Genomic DNA, 24,249 nt, shown 5'->3' on the forward strand with positions numbered 1-24,249 from the left:
GGTTCGATCCCTGGCCTCGCTCAGTGGGTTAAGGATCCAGCGTTGCCGTGAGCTGTGGTGTAGGTTGCAGACACGGCTCAGATCTGGCATTGCTGTGGCTGTGGTGTAGGCCTGGGAACCTCCGTATGCCATAGGTGCAGCCCTAAAAAGACAATAAAATAAAATAAAATAATATAATATAAAATATAAAATATAAAACAATTATTAAGTGCACAATATGATAAGCCCTTTAGAATCTTATATTTAGTATGCTTATGTAATCACACTTACTGTATTTCATAGGTTCCTGCTTCATGGAATAAAATCTGAGCAAAACAATGTAACTTCTGCTAGGCAATGGAAAACATAGAAATGTTAAGTTCCAGGAATTCCCATCGTGGCTCAGAGGTTAATGAATCCGACTAGGAACCATGAGGTTTTGGGTTCCATCCCTGGCCTTGCTCAGTGGGTTAACGATCCGGCATTGCCGTGAGCTGTAGTGTAGGTTGCAGACACAGCTCGGATCCCGAGTTGCTGTGGCTCTGGCGTAGGTCGGCAGCTACAGTTCCGATTCAACCCCTAGCCTGAGAACCTCCATATGTCACAGGAGCGGCCCAAGAAAATGGCAAAAAGACAAAAAAAAAAAAAAAAAAAGTTAAGTTCCAGACTTCAGAAACCACAGCAAACTATAGCATGGTCATGTGTTTGAAAATCGATTTATCAAATGAAGAACACAGCTCAGTTATAGAAGGTATCATAATGTAGTTACTCCAGGCCTGGAATTCAAATGATCAGAGCTGCTGCCCTGAATCTATTGCTTGGCTTGTTTCTTACTACTTCTTCATCTGCAACTGAGATGGCTGGAATTGAGGTTCCTTCAGCTTTAAAAATTTAAACTTATTTGATCTTATTGCAGCTTTATAGTCAAAAGAATTTTGGAATTCTTTAATTGCTTGGACTGCTATAATACATTTCCTTTTTTTATCTTAAATTCTTTGTCTCTTTTGCTTTTTTTTTTTTTTTTTTTTTTTTTTTTTTTTTTTTTTTTTTTAGGGCTGCACCTATGGCATATGGAAGCTTCTGGGCTAGAGGATGAATTGGAGCTGTAGGTGTCAGAATCTACCACAGCCACAGAACCTGCGATCTGAGCCACATCCACAACCTAGGTCACAGCTTGTGGCAATGCCGGATCCTTAACTCAGTGATCAAGGCCAGGGATCCAACCGAATCCTCAAGGACACATTAGTTGGGTTCTTAAACCACTGAGCCATAACGAGAACTCCCAATTTTAATCCATTGGACCATCTCATTTGGCTGAGAATTAGTCTGAAGCAATACTACCACCTTGTGGTTTCACTTTGAATATAACAACTTGAAGAAGATGGTTTGGACTCACCTATTAAATTAGGTTAGGTGGTTCAAATATGCCTATTTTAGGAAACAAGTTTAATAATACTGCATAACCTGTTTAAGTTAACTTATATTTATGGCATTGGCCTTAAAAACCTGTAATTCAACACATTCTCACAATAATTATCTGTTTGATGCCCAAGTACAAGAACAAAACAGTGAAAAAAATGAATAAAAAGACTTTCATTCATAGATGTTACACTTCAGTGAGAGGAAGTAGATAATAAATGAGCATAATAAGCAAATAAATTACATGTTCAGTGGGAAGTTCTATTTAAAAATCAGGATAAGAGGGCGAGTCCCCATAGTGGCACAGCGGAAACAATCGGACTAGGAACTATGAGGTTGTGGGTTCGATCCCTGGCCTTGCTGTAAGCTGTGGTGTAGACTGCAGATGTGGCTCAGATCTGGTGTTGCTGTGGCTGTGGTGTAGACTGGTGGCTACAGCTCTGATTAGACCCCTAGCCTGGGAACCTCCATATGCCCTGGGTGTGGCCCTAGAAAGACAAAAAAAAAAAAAAAAAAAAAAAAAAAAAAAATTTCAGGATAAGGGGGATGCAGTGTGGGTTGCAATTTTATTTACTTATTTTTTTAGGGCTGCACCTGCAACATATGGAAGTGCCTAGGCTAGAGATCAAATCAGATGCAGCTGCAGATTTGAAAGCAGTAAGGTCAATTATACATGCTTGTTTGAAGAATAAAGTTCTATAGACTTACAATCTAAACATTTTGATTTAATTCTAGCATGCTGCTAAAATTCTACTTCCTCAAGTGTTTCGTTTTAGTAATCAAGAACAGTAGTACCTGGTCAATATTAACAGAATGACTGCATTTTGAAAGACGATGTTGTCCTTAAGATACATACCTTTCCTACAGAGTACTAACTTTCTTCAGTCATTATCAGAAAAGGTACAGGAACTGGTAGTTTTGTTATCTTATTTTTCACCAAGTTAACATGACCTTTATGCATTGAAATTTGTTCCTTTGATGGTATGAACTGCCAGAGTCTTAGGAATTGAGAACTGAGAGAAGGGAAGAGAAAGTGGAGATCAAATGCAAAGAAAGATTAACTAAGCTTCTCTAGGATGTTTACGGCTTTATTTCTAAATTTGTCTTAACATTTTTTTTTTTTTTCTCTTTTCAAGGCTGCACTTGCAGCATATGGAAGTTCCCAGGCTAGGGGTTGAATCAGAGCTGCAGCTGCTGGCCTACACCACAGCCACAGTCAGGTGGGATCTGAGTCACGGTCTTGGACCTACACCATGGCTCATGGCAATGCTGGATCCTTAACCCACTGAGGGAGGCCAGAGAATGAACCTGCATTCTCATGGACGCTGAACCACAATAGGAATTCCTTGTCTCAAAATTTTTAAAAGCCATTTAAATTTTCTGTTTTGAATACCTGTGAGTTAATGAGTGCCTCTAAAAGTTATAAATTTTGAGAGTTGGGACTGTTTTAGAGTATTTCATAAACATAAGGCCTTGAACATAAATATTCAGAAGAAAGTCATTTGTTTTCAACCTATTTTAGGAAAATTTTAAAGGGTAACACCTTACCTTAATATTTTGGGATTTTTCTTTAGATCAAAGATTTCCGTGGATGGAGAAGAAGTTTCTGTTTTCTTTTTTATTTTCTTTTCATTTTTTAATGGCCGCATCCTCAGCATACTGAAGTTCCCCAGCCAGGGACTGAATCCTAGCACAGCTGCAGGCCTACTCCACAGCCGCGGCAAAGCTGGATCCTTAACCCACTGTGCCACAGTGGGAACTACCTGTTTTTTGATACATTCAGGAAATTAGATCAGATCTTTATGGACAAAGAATTAAATTGGTAACTTGAAAAATAAAGTTTCTTACCAAATTGCCTAAAGGCTTTTTGTTTGGTTTTGTATCACATTAATGTTTCTATAGTGACTTGTAATTAGGTGCTTAATACACATTACAAAAGGCTCAAATGCCATCTGATAGAATTACAAATGTATTTTTTTTTTTTTTTTTTGGTCCTTTTTTGCCATTTCTTGGGCTGCTCCTGTGGCATATGAAGGTTCCCAGGCTAGGGGGCGAAGCGGAGCTGTAGCCACCAGCCTACGCCAAAGCCACAGCCACACGGGATCCAAGCTGGCGTCTACGACCTACACCACAGCTCACGGCAACGCCAGATCCTTAACCAACTGAGCAAGGCCAGGGAATGAACCCACAATCTCATGGTTCCTAGTCGGATTCATTAACCACTGCGCCACGATGGCAACTCCCACAAATGCCTTTTAATTTGTATATAGCACTTCAGTTTACATAGCACCCTCACATGTATCTCATTTGTTTATTTGGTTCAGAATATATATTGTGAATATAAAGTTTACCATGTATCTTTCCTTTCAGTTTTATTTATTTATCTTTCACATTTTTTTAGGGCTGCGCCTGCAGTATATGGAAGTTCCCAGGCTAGGGGTTGAATTGGAGCTACAGTTGACGGCCTACACCACAGCCGCAGCAACACAGGGTCCAAGGAGAGTCTGCAACCTACCACAGCTCACCACAAGGCCAGATCCTTAACCCACTGAGGGAAGCCAGGGATCGAACCCACAACCTCATGGTTCCTAGTCGGATTCATTTCTGCTGTGCCACAAGGGGAACTCCCCTTTTAGGTGTACTTTAAAAGGAATATGTATTTTTCAGGAAACTTAGTGCATTGTATTGGAAACATATATATATATATGTTTTTTTTTAAAGGGCCGCAGCAGTAGCATGTGGAGGTTCCCACGCTAGGGAGCTAATCGGAGCTATAGCCACTGGCCTAGCCACAGCCACAGCAAGGCAGGATCCAAGCCGCGTCTTCGACCTACACCACAGCTCACTTCAACGCGAGATCCTTAACCCACTGAACAAGGTCAGGGATTGAATCAGAGTCCTCATGGATACTAGTCAGATTCGATACCACTGAGCCACTGCGGGAACTCCTGGAAACATAAATCTTGACGTTGACATAAATTTGAAATAGCAATGGCAAAGATCTGCCAAGTGACAGCAGCTAATCTTGGCGGAGAAGTATTGGAAATGTATAAATAAGTGAAAAATATCAGTGGAATCATGCACGCTGACGTCCAACAGTGGGACAACGCAATGCTTAAAGCTCTGACTTAAAAAGGTCCAGGTGTTTAAATAAAGGGCCGGAATTCCCGTCGTGGCGCAGTGGTTAACGAATCCGACTAGGAACCATGAGGTTGAGGGTTCGGTCCCTGCCCTTGCTCAGTGGGTTAACGATCTGGCGTTGCCATGAGCTGTGGTGTAGGTTGCAGACGCGGCTCGGATCTCGCATTGCTGTGGCTCTGGCGTAGGCCGGTGGCTACAGCTCTGATTCGACCCCTAAACTGGGAACCTCCATATGCCGCGGGAGCGGCCCAAAGAAATAGCAAAAAAGACAAAAAAAAAAAAAACCAAACAACAACAACAACAAAAACAAAACACCTAAATAAATAAATAAATAAAGGGCCGATCAGCTTTCCCCCTTTCGAACAAAACAAAACAAAAGCAACCTTTGCCTTGCAAGGAAAGTTTCTGTGAACTTAAGATTTGAGAAGGGGAGGCGAGAGCAGTAGACGAATCTAGTTCAAAGCCAGGCAGCTGGAAGATTTGAAAATTGAAGTCAAAACAGTAACTACTGTCAAACCCTTACATTACTCCCCTCGAGGGAACAAGTCTCCAACCCAGAGCCCAAGCTCTGGTCCAGTCTGTCACACTGCAGATCCCGGAAGGGTGCTCAGGTACTCAGGGACAGGCGGAAGAAAAAGGGGAGGGACTCTAACGCTGACCTTGCAGGACACTGCGACGCCAAAAATCTTGTTAGCGGCCGCAGGTGTAAGGCTGCTCCGCATTGGTGGCTCGGGGCTCTTCCCATTATTATTACGTAGCCCTATTTCCTAATCGGAGAAAGGACCCAGGTAAAGTTGGGTCAACCCCCGCAAGCCTCCTCAGGACCAACAATTGCTACGCCGTCGCAGGCAGCGCCGGTGTCCAGTCAGGCTGCAGCATCGAGGCCCGAGACGCATTCCTGGTTGGCGGATTCGCCACTTTTCGTGGGGGGGGGGGTGTGTGTGTGTTGGTTAGAGTTTAAAATAAAAATTCGAATTTCCTTGTTTAGGAAGCCCTTCTTGTCCAAGAAAACAGAAGCAGGAACGACTTGGGGTTCTCGATTTTTTTTTTCTCTCGTAGGTTCTACAGTATCTACACCCAGTTCGCCGGGGATTTGTGTGGAAAGTGAAGACGCGGACCCTCAGGCCGCTGTTCCCAGCGCGCAGCCGCGGCGGCAGCCTTGCTCCCGCCCCCGCCGGGAGTCCGACGTGGAAGTTGCTGGCTGACCAGGCTTCCAAGGAAACCGCCTCGGAGCTGGAGACGGAGCTGGAGTGCAGGCCTAGGCGAGGGGCGGTGGCGGCGCCAAGGCTCGAATAGGAGTCGTTGCCAAGGCTGGGGCCGGTCTCTGACGATCGACGAGGGCGGAGAGGAGGTTCATCATGGGTGAGAGACCTGAGAAGGGAGCCTGCGCGCGCTCGAGAGGCCGAGGCCCAGAGCTGGGGCCGGCCGGGAAAGCCCGGAATAGTCGGCGTTTTAGAGGGCGGGTCGCTGAACAACACTTAACGGGGCTCTTGGATGGGTCTGCATGGACCGTACCTCGAACCTTCTCCCCTGCCCTTGTTTCACCTTTTTCCCGGCGGGGTCATAGGTGGGGACAGCTGGGTCTCTCTTCCCTCGGACCCAGCTCGACCTGCTGGGCGGAGCCGGTCTTGCGAAGCTTGGCAACGTGTCAGTCGTAGGTTCCCTGAGGTTTCTTCGGTGAAAGATGAGATCTGACCTTGTAGTGGAAGCTTGATTCTTTCTCCCTGTCTCTGGAACAGCGACACTTAAAATCCAAGAGGGAGGGAGCGGGTTGCTCGTAGGGTTACTCGTAATATTTTATTGCCAATTTGGCATTCGTCTGTAGCTTGCATTTGTCTGTAGCTTTTCACGTAGATAATAAAGTGGAGGAGGAAATGGGCAGAGTATTACTAGAGATGATGTTTTAATCTCAATTTTTGGAGTGCTAATTGAGGGAACTACATCGTCACTACAAGCGTCAGGTAAAGACCGCTTCCCTCCCCGATAGAGCCCACCTGAAGGTGCAGATTTTTAAACCTGTTTACATCTCTCCAAATGATGCAAATTCTTTGCGATTTTCTCGGGAGTTTACTTCTTGCTCTGGAACATCACAAGCGCTTACTTTTTTTTTTTTTTTTTAGGGCCGCACCTGAGGCATTTGAAAGTTCCCAGGTTAGGGGTGAAATTGGAGCTATAGCTGCCGGCCTACTCCACAGCAACGCAGGATCCTGGTCTGCGACCTACACCGCAGCTCAGGGCAATGCAGGATCCCCGACCCACTGAGCAAGGCCAGAAATGGAAATTGCACCCTCATGGATACTAGTCAGATTCATTTCTGCTGCACCAGAGCAGGAACACCTTACCTGTCTTTTTTCAAAACCCTTCACTTTTCTTCCCACCTCCCACTTTCTATTGTGGCTCAGTGGGTTAGGGACCCTACCTTGTCTCTGTGAGGATGTGGGTTGGGTCTCTGGCATCGTTCAGTGGGTTAAGGTTCTGGCTGTTGCTGCAAGCTGGGGCATAGGTCACAGATGGCTGGAATCTGGTGTTGCTGTGGTTGTTGTGTAGGCCTCAGCTGCAGCTCTGATTAAACTCGATTAAACTCCTGGCTTGGGAACTTATAGAGGCCACAAGTGCCATTGTAAAAAAAAAAAAAAAAAAAAATTATTGAAGTGTAATTGATTTACAGTGTTGGGATAATTTCTGCAGTACAGCAAAGTGACTCAAACATGCATATATAGTTAGTTATTTCTTTTTAATGGTTGCACCTGTGGCATATGGACGTTACCAGGCTAGAGGTTGAATTGGAGCTGCAGCCACTGGCCTGCACCACACCCACAGCAACACTGGATCTGAGCCACATCTGTGATCCATGCTGCAGCTTGCAGCAATGCTGGATCCTTAACCCATTGAGTGAGGCCAGGGATCCAGCCTGCATCCTCACTATGTCGGATTCTTAACAGGAGCTGCAGAAAAAACTTCTTTTATTTTTTATTTCTTTTCATTTATTTATTTATTTATTTTGCTTTTTAGGGCCTCACCCGCAGCATATGGAGGTTTCCAGGCTGGGGGTCCAATCGAAGCTGTAGCCACCGGCCTACACCAGAGTCACAGCAATGCAGGATTCGAACCCCATCTGTGGCCTACACCACAGCTCACAGCAACACCAGATCCTTGACCCAGTGATGGAGGCCAAGGATTGAACCCGCAACTTCATGGTTCCTAGTCGGATTCCTTTTCGCTGCACCATGACGGAAACTCCAGAAAAGACTTATTTTAAAAGTGCTTTCTTTTATTCTAAAAAGAATAAAGATTCCAAATTTCCACTTCCCTTATTCCTAGGGGTTATTTTATTTAAACAATGCAAATGAATCAACACCTTAACCTATTGTTGGGAAGTCCTGCAGAGACAAAGGATAATTTTAAAATTTTAACTTTTTCCAGCTTTATTGAGGTATGAATGATAAAAATTGCATATATTTAAGGGATACAGTTTTGATGTAGGTATACATTGTGAAATGATTACCAAATCAAGCAGATTTATACATCCATCACCTTACATAGTTAACCTTTTTGTGTGTGTGATGAGAACACTTCCAGTCTACTTGCTTAGCAGATTTCAAGTGTATGATACATTGTTGTTACTTATAGTCACCATGATGTTTATTAAAAGTCTCCACAATTTATCTTCAAACAGTTTATATCCTTTGACTAACATCTTTCCTATTTCCCCCATTTCCCGGGTATCTATCTGGTAACCACCGTCCTATTCTCTGTTCACAAGTGCTTTTATATTACACAATACCTTGTGTGTAAAAAGCTTTCTGGTAATATTACATAATGCACTGAATGTAGCTTTCTTATTTTTCTAATGATTTTCCATCAAAAATAGTTTTTTTTTTTTTTTTTTTGTCTTTTTGCTATTTCTTGGGTTGCTCCCGCGGCATATGGAGGTTCCCAGGCTAGGGGTTGAATTGGAGCTGTAGCCTCCGGCCTACGCCAGAGCCACGGCAACACAGGATCCGAGCCGCATCTGCAACCTACACCACAGCTCACGGCAACGCCGGATCGTTAACCCACTGAGCAAGGGCAGTGATCGAACCCGCAACCTCATGGTTCCTAGTCGGATTCGTTAACCACTGCACCACGACGGGAACTCCAGTTTTTTATTTTTTTATTTTTTGGCTTCGTCTCAGTATTTTGTGCTAGTTCTATTCCTTACAGAGAATACTCAATGATTGAAGGTACTTAAGATGATATTGCTGCTATACAGCAATAATAATTACTTTTCATGTTCAAGAACCTCATTGTTTAATGTCATTCTGATTTGCACTTTGGGGTAGTGAGGAGATGATGCTAAGAGAGCTGCATTCTCCTCAGTAGAAAGTGAGCTTCATGAGGACAGTGGTCATATTTCTCTTGTTTTTGAGTGTATCTTTATCTCTCTGACACCTGGTATCTACTAGAATGTGGTAGCAATTAGTAATTACTATTTTGATGTTGAATAATATATTTCACGGGAGCAAAATATACACCTATGAATTACAATAGTATTTAATTTGGTATAGCTTTCAAAGGGCAAGATTAAATCTTTTGTGGACATAGCTCACAAAATGGTATTGAAATTCATTTTTGTTATTTTTTTAAGGTGGCTTTTTCTCAAGCATTTTCTCCAGTCTGTTCGGAACCCGGGAAATGAGGATTTTAATTTTGGGATTAGATGGAGCAGGAAAAACTACAATTTTGTACAGATTACAGGTTGGAGAAGTCGTAACCACTATTCCTAGTAAGTGTTTGTGTGATAAACTGATTATAAGGGCTTTCTGTTTCCATCCAACGTAACTTTATTTGCGAATAAATAATTGTATATTGTAATTGATAAGGTTTGTAAACTTCTACTATGAGCATAATGTTGGTAACCCTTTTTTTTTTTTTAAATAAAGCTGTCTATTTTTAATAAGGTTTTTTTTTAATAATTTTTTTATTTTCCCACTGTACAGCAAGGGGGTCAGGTTATCCTTACATGTATACATTACAATTACATTTTTTCCCCCACCCTTTCTTCTGTTGCAACATGAGTATCTAGACAAAGTTCTCAATGCTATTCAGCAGGATCTCCTTGTAAATCTATTCTAAGTTGTGTCTGATAAGCCCAAGCTCCCGATCCCTCCCACTCCCTCCCCCTCCCATCAGGCAGCCACAAGTCTTTTCTCCAAGTCCATGATTTTCTTTTCTGAGATGTTCATTTGTGCTGGATATTAGATTCCAGTTATAAGTGATATCTTATGGTATTTGTCTTTGTCTTTCTGGCTCATTTCACTCAGTATGAGATTCTCTAGTTCCATCCATGTTGCTGCAAATGGCATGATGTCATCCTTTTTTATGGCTGAGTAGTATTCCATTGTGTATATATACCACCTCTTCCGAATCCAATCATCTGTCGATGGACATTTGGGTTGTTTCCATGTCCTGGCTATTGTGAATAGTGCTGCAATGAACATGCGGGTGCATGTGTCTCTTTTAAGTAGAGTTTTGTTCGAATAGATGCCCAAGAGTGGGATTGCGGTAACCCTTTTTTTTTTTCTATAGAGTTCAGTGTAATTAATGCACCTCTTTGCGTGGTAGAATTTTGCCATTTAGAGCTATTTTAAAAGTTGGGTAGAGGTATATCACCTAATCTCATTGAGAGCCAGTATTTTCATTGATAAAATGAAGATTGGCTTTGAGGGGGAGTACATCAAGTATATAAAATACTCTGTAAGCCTGTGTAAAGAATTATATAGAGGAGTTCTCTTGTGACTCAGCACGTTAAGGATCCGGCATTGTCACTGCAGTGGCTCTGGTTACTACAGTGGTGCATGTTCGATCCCTGGCCCAGAAATTTCCACGTGTTGTGGGTGCTGCCAAAAAAAAGAATTGTATAGCTATTAAGTGATATTATACATGTGAAGCAGGGTTTTTCCTGTATTTGTAACTATTTAAGATTAGTTTCTCTTAAGCAATTCTATTGATTACTTTTCAAGATGTGAGTTGTTGAAGAGACTGAGTGTTGAATTAATCTAGTACTTGAACATATCCAGAAATAACTCTAAATCAATTGATATCTTAGAAAAATGTTCTTCAGCAGTCCTATTTTACTACATAAGAATGTTGTCCTGTTACTTATATGCTTTTTTCATTGTTGCCCTGAATTTACTTAGAGAAAATTAGTGCACTTAAACTAAGTTTGTAGAGTTCACTCAAGAATATTTGAATTATGCCTTTTGGAGTTCCCGTCGTGGCTCAGCAGAAACGAATCTGACTGGTATCCATGAGGATACAGGTTCGATCCCTGGCCTCGCTCAGTGGGTTAAGTATCTGGCGTTGCCATGAGCTGTGGTATAGGCTGCTGACGAGGCTCAGATCCTGCATTGCTGTGGCTGTGGCTGTGGCATAGGCTGGTGGCTACAGTTCCAATTAGACCCCCAGCCTGGGAAACTCCAAATGCTGTGGGTGCAGTTCTAAAAAGACACACACACACACAAAAAGTGTATTTAAATTATGCCTTTAAAGTTACTTTGTCACTCAAGGAACGTCTGTATATAATACCATTTAAATTTCCAGATTAAAAAAGAAATCTAGCTTTTATGAAAGAGGAACTTTTCTGTGTCATCTGTTACTTCTTTTTGCCACCCTCAGTAAATTTCATCTTCCTCAGTTTTTATGTCTCAGAATTGCCCATTTGTGCTGCAGTTGAGTCTTGGTGGCTTCTTTAGTACACGTAGCCCAGTGGATTACATTTCGGCCTGATTGTGAGTGTGGTTTATACTTGTCCACACTTTTCCTTTGCACATAAACAGTGTTCCTAATTGAGGTGAAGATTGTGATTACACTGTTACCCAGTTCTAAGGGAGGTATCATGAACTTTTTAGTTTTTCACTTAGTTTTGCTATAGTGTAATTGTTTTTTTCTTTTTATAGCAGTGCCTGCAGTATATGGAAGTTCCGGGGCCAGGGCTTGAATTAGAGCTGCAGCTGCAGGCCAATGCCATAGCCACAGCAACATCAAATCAGAGCCATATCTGTGACCTATGCTGCAGCTTGCAGCAATGCCGGATTCTTAACACAATGAGAGAGGCCAGGGATCGAACCCATGTCCTCCTAGACACCATGTTGGGTTCTTAACCCACTGAGCTACAATGGGAACTCCAGTATAGTTATTTTTTTAGTTGTAATAGCTTACTTGCCACGTGCTCATAAGCATCATTTGCCAGTAAAAACTTAAATCTTAAAAATTGTCTAGTTACATCTGTCTTTTTTTACTTTTTTTTTAAGTTTGTAAAATTTTAGTGATCATTGTGTATGTTTGTGTGTATGTATAAAACATAGCTCCTAAGTTTTTTTCAGCATCCTCTCTACCCTCTTTTTTTTTTTTTTGTCTTTTTTTTTGCTATTTCTTTGGGCCGCTCCCACGGCATATGGAGGTTCCCAGGCTAGGGGTCGAATCAGAGCTGTAGCCCCTGGCCTAGCCAGAGCCACAGCAATGCGGGATCCGAGCCGTGTCTGCAACCTACACCACAGCTCACGGCAACGCCGGATCGTTAACCCACTGAGCAAGGGCAGGGACCGAACCCGCAACCTCATGGTTCCTAGTTGGATTCGTTAACCACTGCGCCACGATGGGAACTCCCTCTCTACCCTCTTTTAGACTCCTTTCAGTGGAGTAGTATCCTTCCTTAGCCATGTGTTGCCAGAGCTCCACTTATGGAGGATGGTAGAGGAAAGGGACGGGACACCTCCCCTTTGACCATCCCGCTGTGACCTTACTACAAATGAGCTCTTGGGGAAGTCTTCAGAGGGTCTGTGAAATTGCCAGCCTCAGAGAACCTTAAAGGAGTATAGAGCCATGCTGTGCCCTTACCCACTGAAGTTTAGAATCTATCTAGGCTTTCTTGGTTTTGTTCCCTGTTATTTGACTACCTACCAAAATTCCTTTTTTTTTTTTTTTTTTGGTAATGTCTATAACTGTTCTTTCTAAATATAACTTTCTGAACACTTTTGTATGCCAGTACTGTATTATAAGGGGAGTTTAACATAATAGGGTTTCCACTGAGCTACGAATTTCATATTTGCAGAGATTCTTGTATACCCTGAAAATGGGGCTGATTTTGCTAATTAATGCCTGTGTGTGTGTGTGTGTGTGTGTAGCACTGCATGCTGTCTTAACTTAAATGGAAGACTACTCAGCTAATAATGTTATTCAACAATTACTATTAATTTCGGAAACTCAGATTATGTACTGTTTTTTTGTGTTTTTTTGGTTTTTTTTTTTTTTTTTTTGCTTTTTAGGGCTGCACCTGTGGCATATGGAAGTTCCCAGGCTAGGGGTCAAATCAGAGCTGCAGTTACTGGCCCATACCACAGCCACAGCAACATGGGATCTGAGCCACATCTGCAACCTACACCACAGCCTGTGGCAATGCCAAATACTTAACCCACTGAGCAAGGCTAGGGATCAAACCGCATCCTTATGGATACTAGTTGGGTCCCTAACACGCTGAGCCACAGTGGGAACGCCCCAGCCTGTGTGCTTTGAAGATAGAATGCACTAATCTGCATAAACTACTAATCTAATTTCTCTTCCAGCCATTGGATTTAATGTTGAGACGGTAACATACAAGAATCTTAAATTCCAAGTCTGGGATTTAGGAGGACAGACAAGTATCAGGTATGGTACAAAGGCCATCTTAGTTTTGCAGTATTGAATCTTTATTAGTTCTTTTAGGGTTAATAGCAGTAAACCAAAACATACCTTCCTCTTAATTTTATTGGGACCCACCTTGTCTAAATTGAGTAAAACTGCCTTCTTCTTTCAATTAAGATCTGAGAATTAAAAATTTTAACTAAAGAATTAAAATCTAAGGAAGCTAGTTTTTCAGATATCACTTAAATGAAAAATTTTTCCACGAATATCTCAGGACCTAAATACTTCGGTAATTTGAAATCAAGAGGGTCCTCTATTTAGTTCTTGTCAGTCCCTTGCTCTATGAGACAGGCTGTTTTGGATTTCATGAAAATACCTTTTAGGTCCACCATTTGGGCTAATATGAACATAGATGCCCTCTGAAAGTCAGGTCTCCTGCCCATCATTCTGTGCTTGACATGGCAACTGTGAAGGTTTAATGGCTGTCACCGATTCCTCACGAGGCTACTTACTATCTTAAAAGATCAGTAGTGCATTCCCCAGACATCCTGCTGCCTTCCACTCATTTTATTTCTTGAACCATTTTTGCGTCTATTTCTAGTTTTAGCCATTTTTACTTGTCTTCAGTGATCAATTTAATGTCTACTATAAAAAATTATATTAAAATTTTTTTTAAGAACCCATCCCTCTTAAGGAGTTTCTTGTTAAAGATTTAGAAGATACAACAATTAGGTCTGTGTAGAACATTTTTTTATCAGTACATTTAGTGATGCTGTAGATTATAAATGTATTTTCTTAGCCTAAAGCCTGAACTCATTCTGAAGTTCCTTGTTCCTGTGATTTATATTTATGAACATTTTTTCCATCCTGTCCCACCTGAGGGGTGTATGTCTGTCAGAAACAGTGAGTCATTATGCATTGATTCTACATGGGTGGGGAAAGATTGGCGAGTTATACCCCCTACGCCAGTGTTGCCAAGACCCAGAATGTAAATTAACATCTCAGTTTCTTCTTCTTTTAAATAATAATATGTTCTCCCTTTCTGAATTTTCTTTAGGCCATACTGGAGATGTTATTATTCAAACACAGATGCAGTCATTTATGTAGTAGACAGTTGTGACCGAGACCGAATTGGCATTTCCAAGTCAGAGTTAGTTGCCATGTTGGAGGTAAGAAAGCTTTGTAAAAATGTGGGGAAATAATTTACATTTACTTGCTGTTTTCATTGTTTATTGTCACATACAGGAATAATTAAAAGGAAAACAGAGGAGTTCCCTAGTAGCCTAGTGAACGGATCGGGTGTTCTTGTCACTACTGTGGCTCAGGTCACTGCTGTGGTGTGGGTTCCATCCCTGGCCCAGGAATTTCTGCATGCCTTCCTTGGGTGGGGCCAAAAAAAAGGGAAAACAGGGATTAGTACCATTTTCTTCCTTACAAATTCCTATTCCAAAAATATTGTTGGAGAAATAAAAACAAATACCTTGTGGCAACGCCAGATCCTTAACCCACGGAGGCCAGGAATCGAACCTGCATCCTCATGGGTACAGTTAGGTTCTTAACCTGCTGAGCCACAGTGGGAACTCCTGTTACTCTTGCTTGGAATGCTTTTTCCAAATCTTTGCATGGCTGCCTTCTTGACATGTTTCATTTGACATGTTTATTCTGCAGAGAGGGATTTCACTTATATTCCAACCCCTTATCCTACTTTATTCTTTGCACCACCAATCATTTCTTTCCATTATTTTAAAATATATTTGTTTAATTATATATACCTCTCACCCTAAAATGGAAAAGACTTTGAGTTTTACATCTGTACCCATGATGTGTAGAACCACGTGCAGCTCTTAAGTAAGAGCTCAGTACGTTGTTTTCACTGAGGTTTGTAAGATAATTCATTGGCTAGCTGACTGAAATCAGGATGCATTGACTAATCAGCTAAGTTTTAAAACCTCCATTTGTTAAAAAGCTTTTCAAATATACGAATGATTAATTTAATTAATAACAAAATTACCTTTGCTTGATAAAATTAGATGAGTAGATTTCTTTTTCCCACCAACATTACTATTCTGGATTATCTGATCATTGAATGTTTAAATGTTAAATTCTAGGCCACTTGATTACCTACTTCAGACTTCTCATTTTTTGGATGACCAACATCTTAGTAGCTTCTGAGTTAGAAATTGCAGACCTAAAGTTTTACAGTTTTGCTTAATTGCTTTTACAATATAGCATCATATTTATCATAAGAGCTTCTTACTTCTTAGACCAAATTTAAAGTATAAGGAATTATTTTTTTTTAATAGCTGTGCCCATGGCATGTGGAAGTTCCCAGGCTAGGGGTCCAGTTGGAGCTGCAGCTGTCAGCCTACACCACAGCCACAGCAATGCCAGATCCACTCTGCATCTGCGACCTACACAGCAGCTCACAGCCACTCTGGATCCTTAACCCACTGAGTGAGGCCAGGGATGAACTTGAATCCTCATGGATACTAGTTGGGTTCGTAACCACTGAGCCGCAACAGGAACTGCAAAGTATGAGGAATTTTAAGGGACTGGTTAATTGCCTTGGGTATAACAGATTTTTAAAATAAAATCTTTATTTAGATGTAAATCATGTGGTATAATAGATTTTTATTGTGTAAAATACTGTAGAAAAGAAATGGATTTTTAACTTTATTCCACAGTTCTCAAATTGTGCTAGATTGTTGTTAGGTTTTTTGTGGTATTAAGATTTGACTTGTATAATCTTAGGAAGAAAGGACTAAAAAATTTATTCATTCTTTAGAAAGTAACTTAATCAATTCAATCAATAAATAATGATATAATGTACATGTGGAGTAGGAGTCAGAACTACTATATTAAAATATATAGGCACAGGAGTTCCCATTGTGGCGCAGTGGAAACGAATCTGACTAGGAACCATGAGGTTGTGGGTTCGGTCCCTGGCCTTGCTCAGTGGGTTAAGGATCCGGCGTTGCCGTGAGCTGTGGTGTAGGTTGCAGATGTGGCTCGGATCCTGCATTGCTGTGGCTCTGGCGTAGGCCAGCAGCTGTAGCTCCGATTCAGTCCCTAGCCTGGTAAACCTCCATATGCCACAGGTGTGGCCCTAAAAAGACAAAAAAAAAAAAAAATTATAGGCACAAAATCAATTTGTTTTACCTTTGTACACAAAAATTTTGTGTATTTATTTACTTATTTTTATTTTTGTTCTTGTTTTCTCAGGGCCATTCCCACAGCATATGAAAGTTCCCAGGCTAGGGGTCGAATTGGAGCTGTAGCTGTTGGCCACAGCTATGCCACATCTGAGCCTCATCTGCAGCCTACACGCAGGTCATGGCAACACCAGATCCTGAACCCACTGAGTAAGACCAGAGATCCAGTGCGTATCCTCATGGATACTAGTCAGGTTCATTACCGCTGAGCTACAATGGGAATTCCCCCAAATTTTAAATGAATTAAAGAACTAAATACAAAAATGGAAATCAGGGGAGTTCCCTGGTGGCTCAGCGGGTTAAATATCCAGTATTGCCATTGCTGTGGCTTGGGTCACTGCTGTGACATGGATTCGATCCCTGGCCTGGGAACTTCCACATGCCATGGGTGTGGCCAGAAAAAGGGAAATCATTATAAGTGTTTAAAATTTCTGAATTGGGAAGGTTTTTCTGAATCAAATGATTGGAAACAATTACAAAAGAAGTGATAGATTATATTAATAGAAACCAAAAAACAACCAAAGCTCAGATGCCAAACAATACAAATTAGGGTAACATAGGGAACTGCACAGTTTCATAACTAGTGACACTAGGATTAGTGTTCTTAATCATATAAATACCTTTTGCAAATCAATAGAAAAATGAGCAAGAGGCATGAACCTACAGTTTATGGGAGAAAAGTATATTGCAAATAACATTTGCATTTCTAGTACCCTGGTAATAAATAAGTATATAATGATATGCTATGTGTGAAGAAATACAGTGTCCAGTTCTGCCAAAGCTGCATTGAAGACGGGCACTGTCATATGCTGTTTGTGGAGTTGGAATTGTTACAACCTCTCTAATAGCCTGGAAAAAATTTCATACTTTGATCCCATTTTCACAGAACAGTGATGAAGGAAATAAAGATTTGCAGAAAGCTTTCTATGTAATGATTCTATCACTTGGGTTCTCTAATACTTGAATGAAAAGAATCTACTAAGAATCTAATACTGGAAAACAGTTCTATCATGTATGGCGCATGCATTCATAGTGTAGAGTATATTTAGCCATTAATTAAAAAATTTTTTTATGATTTTGAAAAATATCTACAATATGTTTGTTTTTTAAAGGAGGTATGGAACCATATTTAAATGTGATCTTAAATATATGAATATATTTATTAAATAAACTATAAGTATCTGAATTACAGAGCAGTAGAAAACACCCAAAATGTTAAGCAGTGATCATGTTCAGGAGATAGGATTATGGGTGAAGTTTCATTTCTTCATACTTCTCTATAATTTAAATCATTATAATGAACATTATATATTAATAATTAGGAAATGTGCTTTTATTTTATTTATTTTTTTGCTTTTTACGGCTGCACCTACAGCATAGGGAGGTTCCCAGGCCAGGGGTCCAATTGGAGCTGCAGCTGTTGGCTTATGCCACAGCCATAGCATCGCTGATTCCGAGCCGAGTCTACAACCTATGTCACAGCTTATGGCGACACCAGATCCTTAACCCACTGAGCAAGGCCAGGGATCGAACCTGCAACCTCATGGGGTTCCTAGTTGGATTCATTTCTGCTGCACCACAACAGGAACACCTAGGAAATGTGCTTTTAAAGTAATGGATATTTTGGCATTTTTTCCTAAACTCAAGGAAGCAAATTGATTAGAAGCAATAAAACATTTTCTATTTTATTTAGGAAGAAGAGCTTAGAAAAGCCATTTTAGTGGTGTTTGCAAATAAACAGGACATGGAACAGGCCATGACTCCGTCAGAGATGGCAAATTCGCTTGGCTTACCTGCCTTGAAGGACCGAAAATGGCAAATATTCAAAACTTCAGCAACCAAAGGCACTGGCCTTGATGAGGCAATGGAGTGGTTAAGTATCATGTTTCTAGAAGTCATTTGCGTATTTGTGTGTACATGCAGCTGTGTACAAATGTGTAATTTCCCTTTAGTCTTGATGAAATTCAGATTACTTAGCTAGCTGTTTATCATATTAAGTTCTTTTGGCCTTTTCTTCCACTGGCCTTCATGTACATATGCTTTTATTTCACCCACACCTACCTTTTATACTTAGATAAGCCAGCTCTCTGCTCTGTTTCTAGCTTTCCCCTGCCTCACCCCACCCTCCAATTCCTTGTGCTTGCAGTTAAGGTTCTCTTCTCAGTAGCCTTCCCTGATGTGTCTCCATGCCCACTGCCTTGAGCACACACATAGGTGTCCTTGTCACAGGTCAGTGACCTAATAGAACTTGTTCCACTATCTTGTAATTGGTTTGTGCATCTACTCATTAGATCATCATCTCCTTGACGACTGAGACTAGTTTTCCTCCCTGAATTATCTACATCTTACCTGGCTACAGTAGTAGCAGCCTGGAAAGTGGATATTTGGTCTTTTTTGATTATTCATTCAAAGCGTAGACAAAGTGAAAAACTAGAAAGATCCTCATGGAAATTGAGTCCATCGCCTTATTCTTCTGATATAACTATCTTAGCCTTCATCATTTAAAGTACTTTATTTTATTCTATCTTGTCTTTTTAGTACCGCACCCAAAGCATATGGAGGTTCCCAGGCTGGCCTACTCCACAGCCACAGCAACGCCAGATACAAACCATGTCTTTGACCTACACCAGAGCTCACTGCAACGCCAGGTCCTTAACCTACTGAGCAAGTCCAGGGATCGAACCCATGTCCTCATGAATACTAGTTGGGTTCCTTAACCACTGAGCCACGACAGGAACTCCCATTTAAAGTGCTTCTGGAATCTACTTCCAGTGTGAAATTTGTGTTACAAATGACCATGCCCTATACCTAAAAATTTGAAGTTAATGTTATAGAACTTCATTTTTCTCTTCACAGGTTAGTTGAAACATTAAAGAGCAGACAATAATTCAGTCACTTCTGTTCCTCTGAAATGAAGACCACATCACATATCCCTTTGGAAACAGCTAAGTGTGCTTCACACTACAAAATGTTAAAACTGTATGATCGCTGGCATATACCGAACTGACTGCAACATTTGTAATAAATATAACAAATAAGTATCTGGTTGGAAGGGTAACTCATCGTGATTGAACCCACTGAAAGTCTGTTCTGTATAATGTAAAATACTCCTTCCTTGCTTTCTAGTGTTAAGGTATATAGTTTATTTGTATGGAATTCTTATTTAGATACAGTTCCATTAAAGAATGTACTTATTGAGGAAAAAACCTTCCAATTTTTAAATTAGTGGTTGCAGCTTGTTTGTATTAACACTAATAAATATCTTGACTCAGATGTTCCCCCCTAAAATGAATTTAAAAGGTTTTCCAAAGATTAGGCGCCATAGAGTAGGCTAAGAACCTAGTGTGGGTAATTTTAGTCTTCATTTGCTTAATGACCACTTTATTTAAGCTGCTTTATTTAAAAGCTTTCGGTTATAGGCATGAGTTAAAGTGATTATTCTGGTGGTTAACTTCACTGACTTATCTGTAATTATCATTTTTTAGTATCTATAGTTATTGGGACAGTTTTACAGATAATGGATCTACGAAGCTAGGACAGGATGTAATGTCTTCATCTTTATAGATGTGGACCCAGGGTTCTGATAGGCTTGTCCAAGGTTACCTGCTAGTGAGGTGAGTCTCAGATGAGACTTCAGGGTCAGAAGCTTGTCCCATAAACTACATCATGCCAACATTATCAACAGAGCTCCTTATATTAAAATTTATGCTAATTGAAGTAGACACGGCACATTCAAAATAAAGTCTATAAATGTATTTCCCCTTACTAGTGGAGGTAGTAAAAATAGTCCTAAATGGTTGTATTTGATGGAATTCACAACATACTAAAGAAAGTTTCACATTAAAGGATTTTTTTTTTAAAGAGCTATTTTAAGAAGCATTATAAAGTATGTCTTTTTGATTTCTTTTATCTACCTGTAATTGGACCTTTAAGTTTGGTGAAAAGTCAAGCTCTTTTTGGTTCTATAAGGAGAAATTGAGTACTCCTGAAGTTTAAATTTATGCTTACTGCTGCTAGGTATCAAAAACAATTGAACAAAAGTTTTAAGGGAACTTTTCAAACTACCCAGTCTGCCGCAGGATTGGCTACAACATGGCAGGTAAATAGAGTCCTTAGTAATTACTAAAATTAGGGGGAACCTTTTTCATTTTTTAATTTGGACAAGCAGTATTTAAAAAATTAGTTGCCAGTAAAGAGAACTTAATACCATTGTGCCCCTCAGGTCTCAGGAAAACTAGTGGTTCATTTCCTGTCCCTGCCATTGTCCTTCCAGATGTTGGCCTCTGGCCACTTTCCTTCACTTTTGGTCATTCAGCTCTTCACCCGTGGGACTTGTACTCTTATCCCCCAGGACCCTATCCTAATATTATGTTTTCTTGGAAATATTTTTTGGAGACCTTTCTCTAGGGACGAGTGTTCCCAGTGCACCTAATATTACTGAGCATACAACTAAACATTGGTTCATAGTTTCCAAGGCACTCCTGAGGGACAGACTTATTCATATTTATATATTTAGAAACGAGTATGGTGCGTGGCGCATTACGGCACCTCAGAATATGTTCATGGTTGGGTTGGGTGTGTATCTGTTAGCTAGGAAAAGAGTACATCTGTAATTTATACTTGGGTCCCTTTCCGGCCAGTGGCCCACTAGTGCTGGGCTAAGTACTCCCAAGTAGTTGAGGAGCACTGTGAAAGTGGAGGATGGGGAGGTGCAGCCCTGGCACCAAAGGCGAGCAGTTGGATGATTCTGATCCCTCTGGTTTGTTACAGTGAACCGGCTGGGGTAAATACATAGGGCATACACTTATTTTAATATGCTATGAATTATAAAGAATTTGTCTAGCAGGAAACAATTGTACAGGTACGTCACAGGAGTTTGAAGTTCTTACTTATAAAAATCTACGAGTATTGTTTTGTGGGAAGCCTGAAAATGGGAAAAGCACCAAACCAGAAATCAGAACGCATGAGTTCTAGGCACAAAGGGCCATTCCATCAGTTTTTGTTTTTGTTTTGGACAAATGGTATCAGAGGTTTCTTTTAGCTCTAACATTCTATTTTATAACTCTGGTTGGTAGTTGTGCAGTGTCATGTGATCTATAGAAAAAAATGAGAAATTGAGACTGGTGGAATTCTGTATCAGGATACCTGAGATGCACTTTAAATTGTGGAAATGTAAGCTCCTTGAGGGCAGGGACCACACCTTATTTACTGTTAGAGTCCCTTGCATCTAGTATGGTGCACCGGGCACATACTAGGCACTCAATAAATATTTACCGATGAAAACAAAGCTGTGCTCAATATACTTGAGAGATGTATTCTTTCTGATTTTTGCCTTTGTATTAACTTTTGTTTTTTTGATCTAAAAACTTTTATAAAAGCAGTACATACGCTTTAAGTCACTTAGAATTGAGTCTGCCCTTCCAAGATGCCCTGTGTTTATCCTTTGACACATTACAAACTCCTTGGAAGTGTGAGAACTCCTGTTTGAGACAAGACTACATCAAAGCATAGATGCTGAAGTTCATGAGTGTTTGGACACTTGATTACTATGTCATATGCTATAGTAGTCTAACCCCATAATTACAATTATTAACAGCATAGGCTTTCAGTCGGGTTTGAATCTTGACTTTGCCACTTACAACCTATGTCACCCTTAGGTAGATAATTTAATATGAGATAAGATTCCTCATCTGTAAAATAAGTTTTAGGAAGCTCTCAGGAAGACTGTGAAGGTTAAATAAAACGTATAGGATGGATTCTTCCTCCCCTCTCCCTTCCACATACATTGGGCACTAAAGAATATGCTTCCACATCAAGTGTAGAAAAGAGGCAAAAGATAGCATATGGTTGAACAAGATAATGCCAGGTTATTTTCCAGTGATTTATTCGAGTTCCCTCTCTACCATGCTTGCCACCACTTGGTATTGTCAGCCTTATTAATCTGAAGGGTTGAAAGTGGAATTTCATTCTGATGTTAATCTGCATTTTCCTCATTATTAATGAGGTTGAATACAGAAGTGACTAAAAATATTTAGCAACTAAACATAGCTGATGCAGGAAAACCCCTAGTAAGTCCGGGTGTTAATCCTTAAATTTCTGGGGTGGGGAGATGTGGAGTCTAGGGAGGCACTTGGGGGTCAGGGTAGTGACTACTTACTAACGAGTATAAGTACTTTAATATTTAAGAACTGGTATAGAATAGTAGCGAAATGTTAAGGTTTAAGGGCTATTTATATTTCTTCTGTGCAATGCCTATTTCTTTTGCTATTTTCTCCGCAGTATTATTTTTGTTGATTCATAGCTATTTGTTATATGGCCTGGGTACTCCTAATCCTTTATCAGTATATGGTACCTACCACATCCCAGTGGTGTCTTTTTATAAGTAGTTCTTAATTTTAATGAAGTAGGGTTTATCCCTCTATAGAGACCACTTTCTGTTTTAGTTTTCATATCCGACAGGGCAACCTTCTTATTCTCCTTTTTTAAGATCATGGTTATTTTTGATTTACTATCTTCCATATAAATTTCAGAATAAGCTTGTTAGGATAACATGAAGAACTCCTTTGGGATTTTGCTCAAATATGCATTTAACCAGTGGGACCCAACTTGGGAAGAACTAGCAACTTAGGACACGGAATCTTCCCATCCATGAGCATGGCAATACCTCTCCATTCGCGCAGACCTTTCTTAATGCCTTTTGATAAAGCTTTATAATTTCTGCCATAAAGGTACTGTAAATCATTTGACTTATTCCTAACTTTTTCTACATTGTTATCTCGCTACTTTAATGTGTATTTAAAAAAACTTTTTTCAACTATCACTAGCGTCACATGCTTTTTAGACAGAGAAGATACAGGAGTAGTATAAAATATTTTAATTAAAAAATAAGCACAATTATATTAAACTATATAATATACAATCTATGCCAGACCTTAAATAATAAACCTGCTATGATTTTTGGATCAGTGGGTACATCAGAAAGCTCACGTTTTGGAGTAAGGTGAGACAGTGTTATAACAGGGAGCACTTTACTCCACCATTGCTAAATTTTTTAGGCTGTGGCTCTTTTGTCTCTTGGCCTTATATCCTGGACGTAGGAACTCTATCTTTCTCTTCTTTGCTTCACTTTTATTTTTGTGTTTCTTTAGTTTTTTCTTCGCGGCAATATCAGGATTAGTCACAAACTTGAAAAAAGAATAGAAATTTTATATTACTTTTAAAGTAAATGTTAAACCAATAAAAAATGGACCATTTTATTCACCTTAAAACATCACAAATGCAATATATGTCCATTGAAGAAAATCTGGTGCCCCAGCTACAAAGTCCCACTTCTCAAACAACCAATTCCTCTTTCCTCCCTGGGTAAGTCTGATACACATTCATGCATACACCCCTGTTTACTTTATTTGTCTTTTTAGGGCCGTATCCAAAGCTGTGGAGGTTCTCAGGCTAGGAGTCGAATCAGAGCTACAGCTGCCAGCCTACGCCACAGGCACGGCAATGTAGGATCCTTAACCCACTGAGCGAGGCCAGGAATCAAATCTGAGTCCTCATGGATACTAGTCGAGTTTGTTGTTGTTGTTGTTGTTGTTTTTTGTTTTTTGTCTTTTTGCTATTTCTTGGGCCGCTCCCACGGCATATGGAGGTTCCCAGGCTAGGGGTCGAATTGGAGCCGTAGCCACCAGCCTACACCAGAGCCACAGCAACGCATCATCCGAGCCACGTCTGCAACCTGCACCACAGCTCACGGCAACGCTGGATCGTCAACCCACTGAGCAAGGGCAGGGACCGAAGTCGAAACCTCATGGTTCCTAGACGGTTCATTAACCACTGCTCC

At 40.4% G+C, this 24,249-nt stretch overlaps 3 protein-coding genes across 4 annotated transcripts in view; 1 reads left to right on the forward strand and 2 right to left on the reverse strand.

Moving 5' to 3' along the window:
* The window catches only part of SPIC (Spi-C transcription factor), a 69,206-nt gene extending 66,118 nt beyond the window's left edge, over positions 1-3,088 (reverse strand). Inside the window, exon 1 of the mRNA XM_021092694.1 lies at positions 2,947-3,088. The gene's annotated coding sequence lies outside the window, so the exon portion shown is untranslated. The remainder of the gene's footprint in view (positions 1-2,946) is intronic.
* ARL1 (ADP ribosylation factor like GTPase 1) lies at positions 5,302-21,714 on the forward strand. 2 transcript variants are annotated; one of them, XM_021091204.1, is made up of 7 exons: positions 5,302-5,440; positions 5,599-5,901; positions 9,167-9,304; positions 13,143-13,224; positions 14,258-14,369; positions 18,106-18,284; positions 19,269-21,714. In XM_021091204.1, the coding sequence occupies exons 2-7, from the start codon at positions 5,898-5,900 to the stop codon at positions 19,297-19,299; spliced, it is 546 nt and encodes a 181-aa protein (XP_020946863.1). In that variant the 5' UTR covers positions 5,302-5,440; positions 5,599-5,897; the 3' UTR covers positions 19,300-21,714. The 2 variants fall into 2 exon arrangements, with proteins under 2 accessions (XP_020946863.1, NP_001026954.1); NM_001031784.2 differs by lacking the exon at positions 5,302-5,440 and having other exon boundaries at positions 19,269-21,699.
* Positions 20,261-24,249, reverse strand: part of UTP20 (UTP20, small subunit processome component) — a 102,477-nt gene continuing 98,488 nt past the window's right edge. The window contains exon 62 of the mRNA XM_005664203.3: positions 20,261-23,596. Within this exon, the coding sequence (XP_005664260.1) occupies positions 23,441-23,596 (156 nt within the window). The 3' untranslated portion in view covers positions 20,261-23,440. The remainder of the gene's footprint in view (positions 23,597-24,249) is intronic.

Source organism: Sus scrofa, chromosome 5 (genome assembly GCF_000003025.6).
Source record: "Sus scrofa isolate TJ Tabasco breed Duroc chromosome 5, Sscrofa11.1, whole genome shotgun sequence".
NCBI classification, from domain to species: Eukaryota; Metazoa; Chordata; class Mammalia; order Artiodactyla; family Suidae; genus Sus; species Sus scrofa.

Coding starts and splice junctions, on each gene's coding strand:
- ARL1 (XM_021091204.1), top strand. Junction 9,305..13,142: donor AGTCGTAACCACTATTCCTA/GTAAGTGTTTGT, acceptor TTTCTCTTCCAG/CCATTGGATTTAATGTTGAG. Junction 14,370..18,105: donor AGTTAGTTGCCATGTTGGAG/GTAAGAAAGCTT, acceptor TATTTTATTTAG/GAAGAAGAGCTTAGAAAAGC.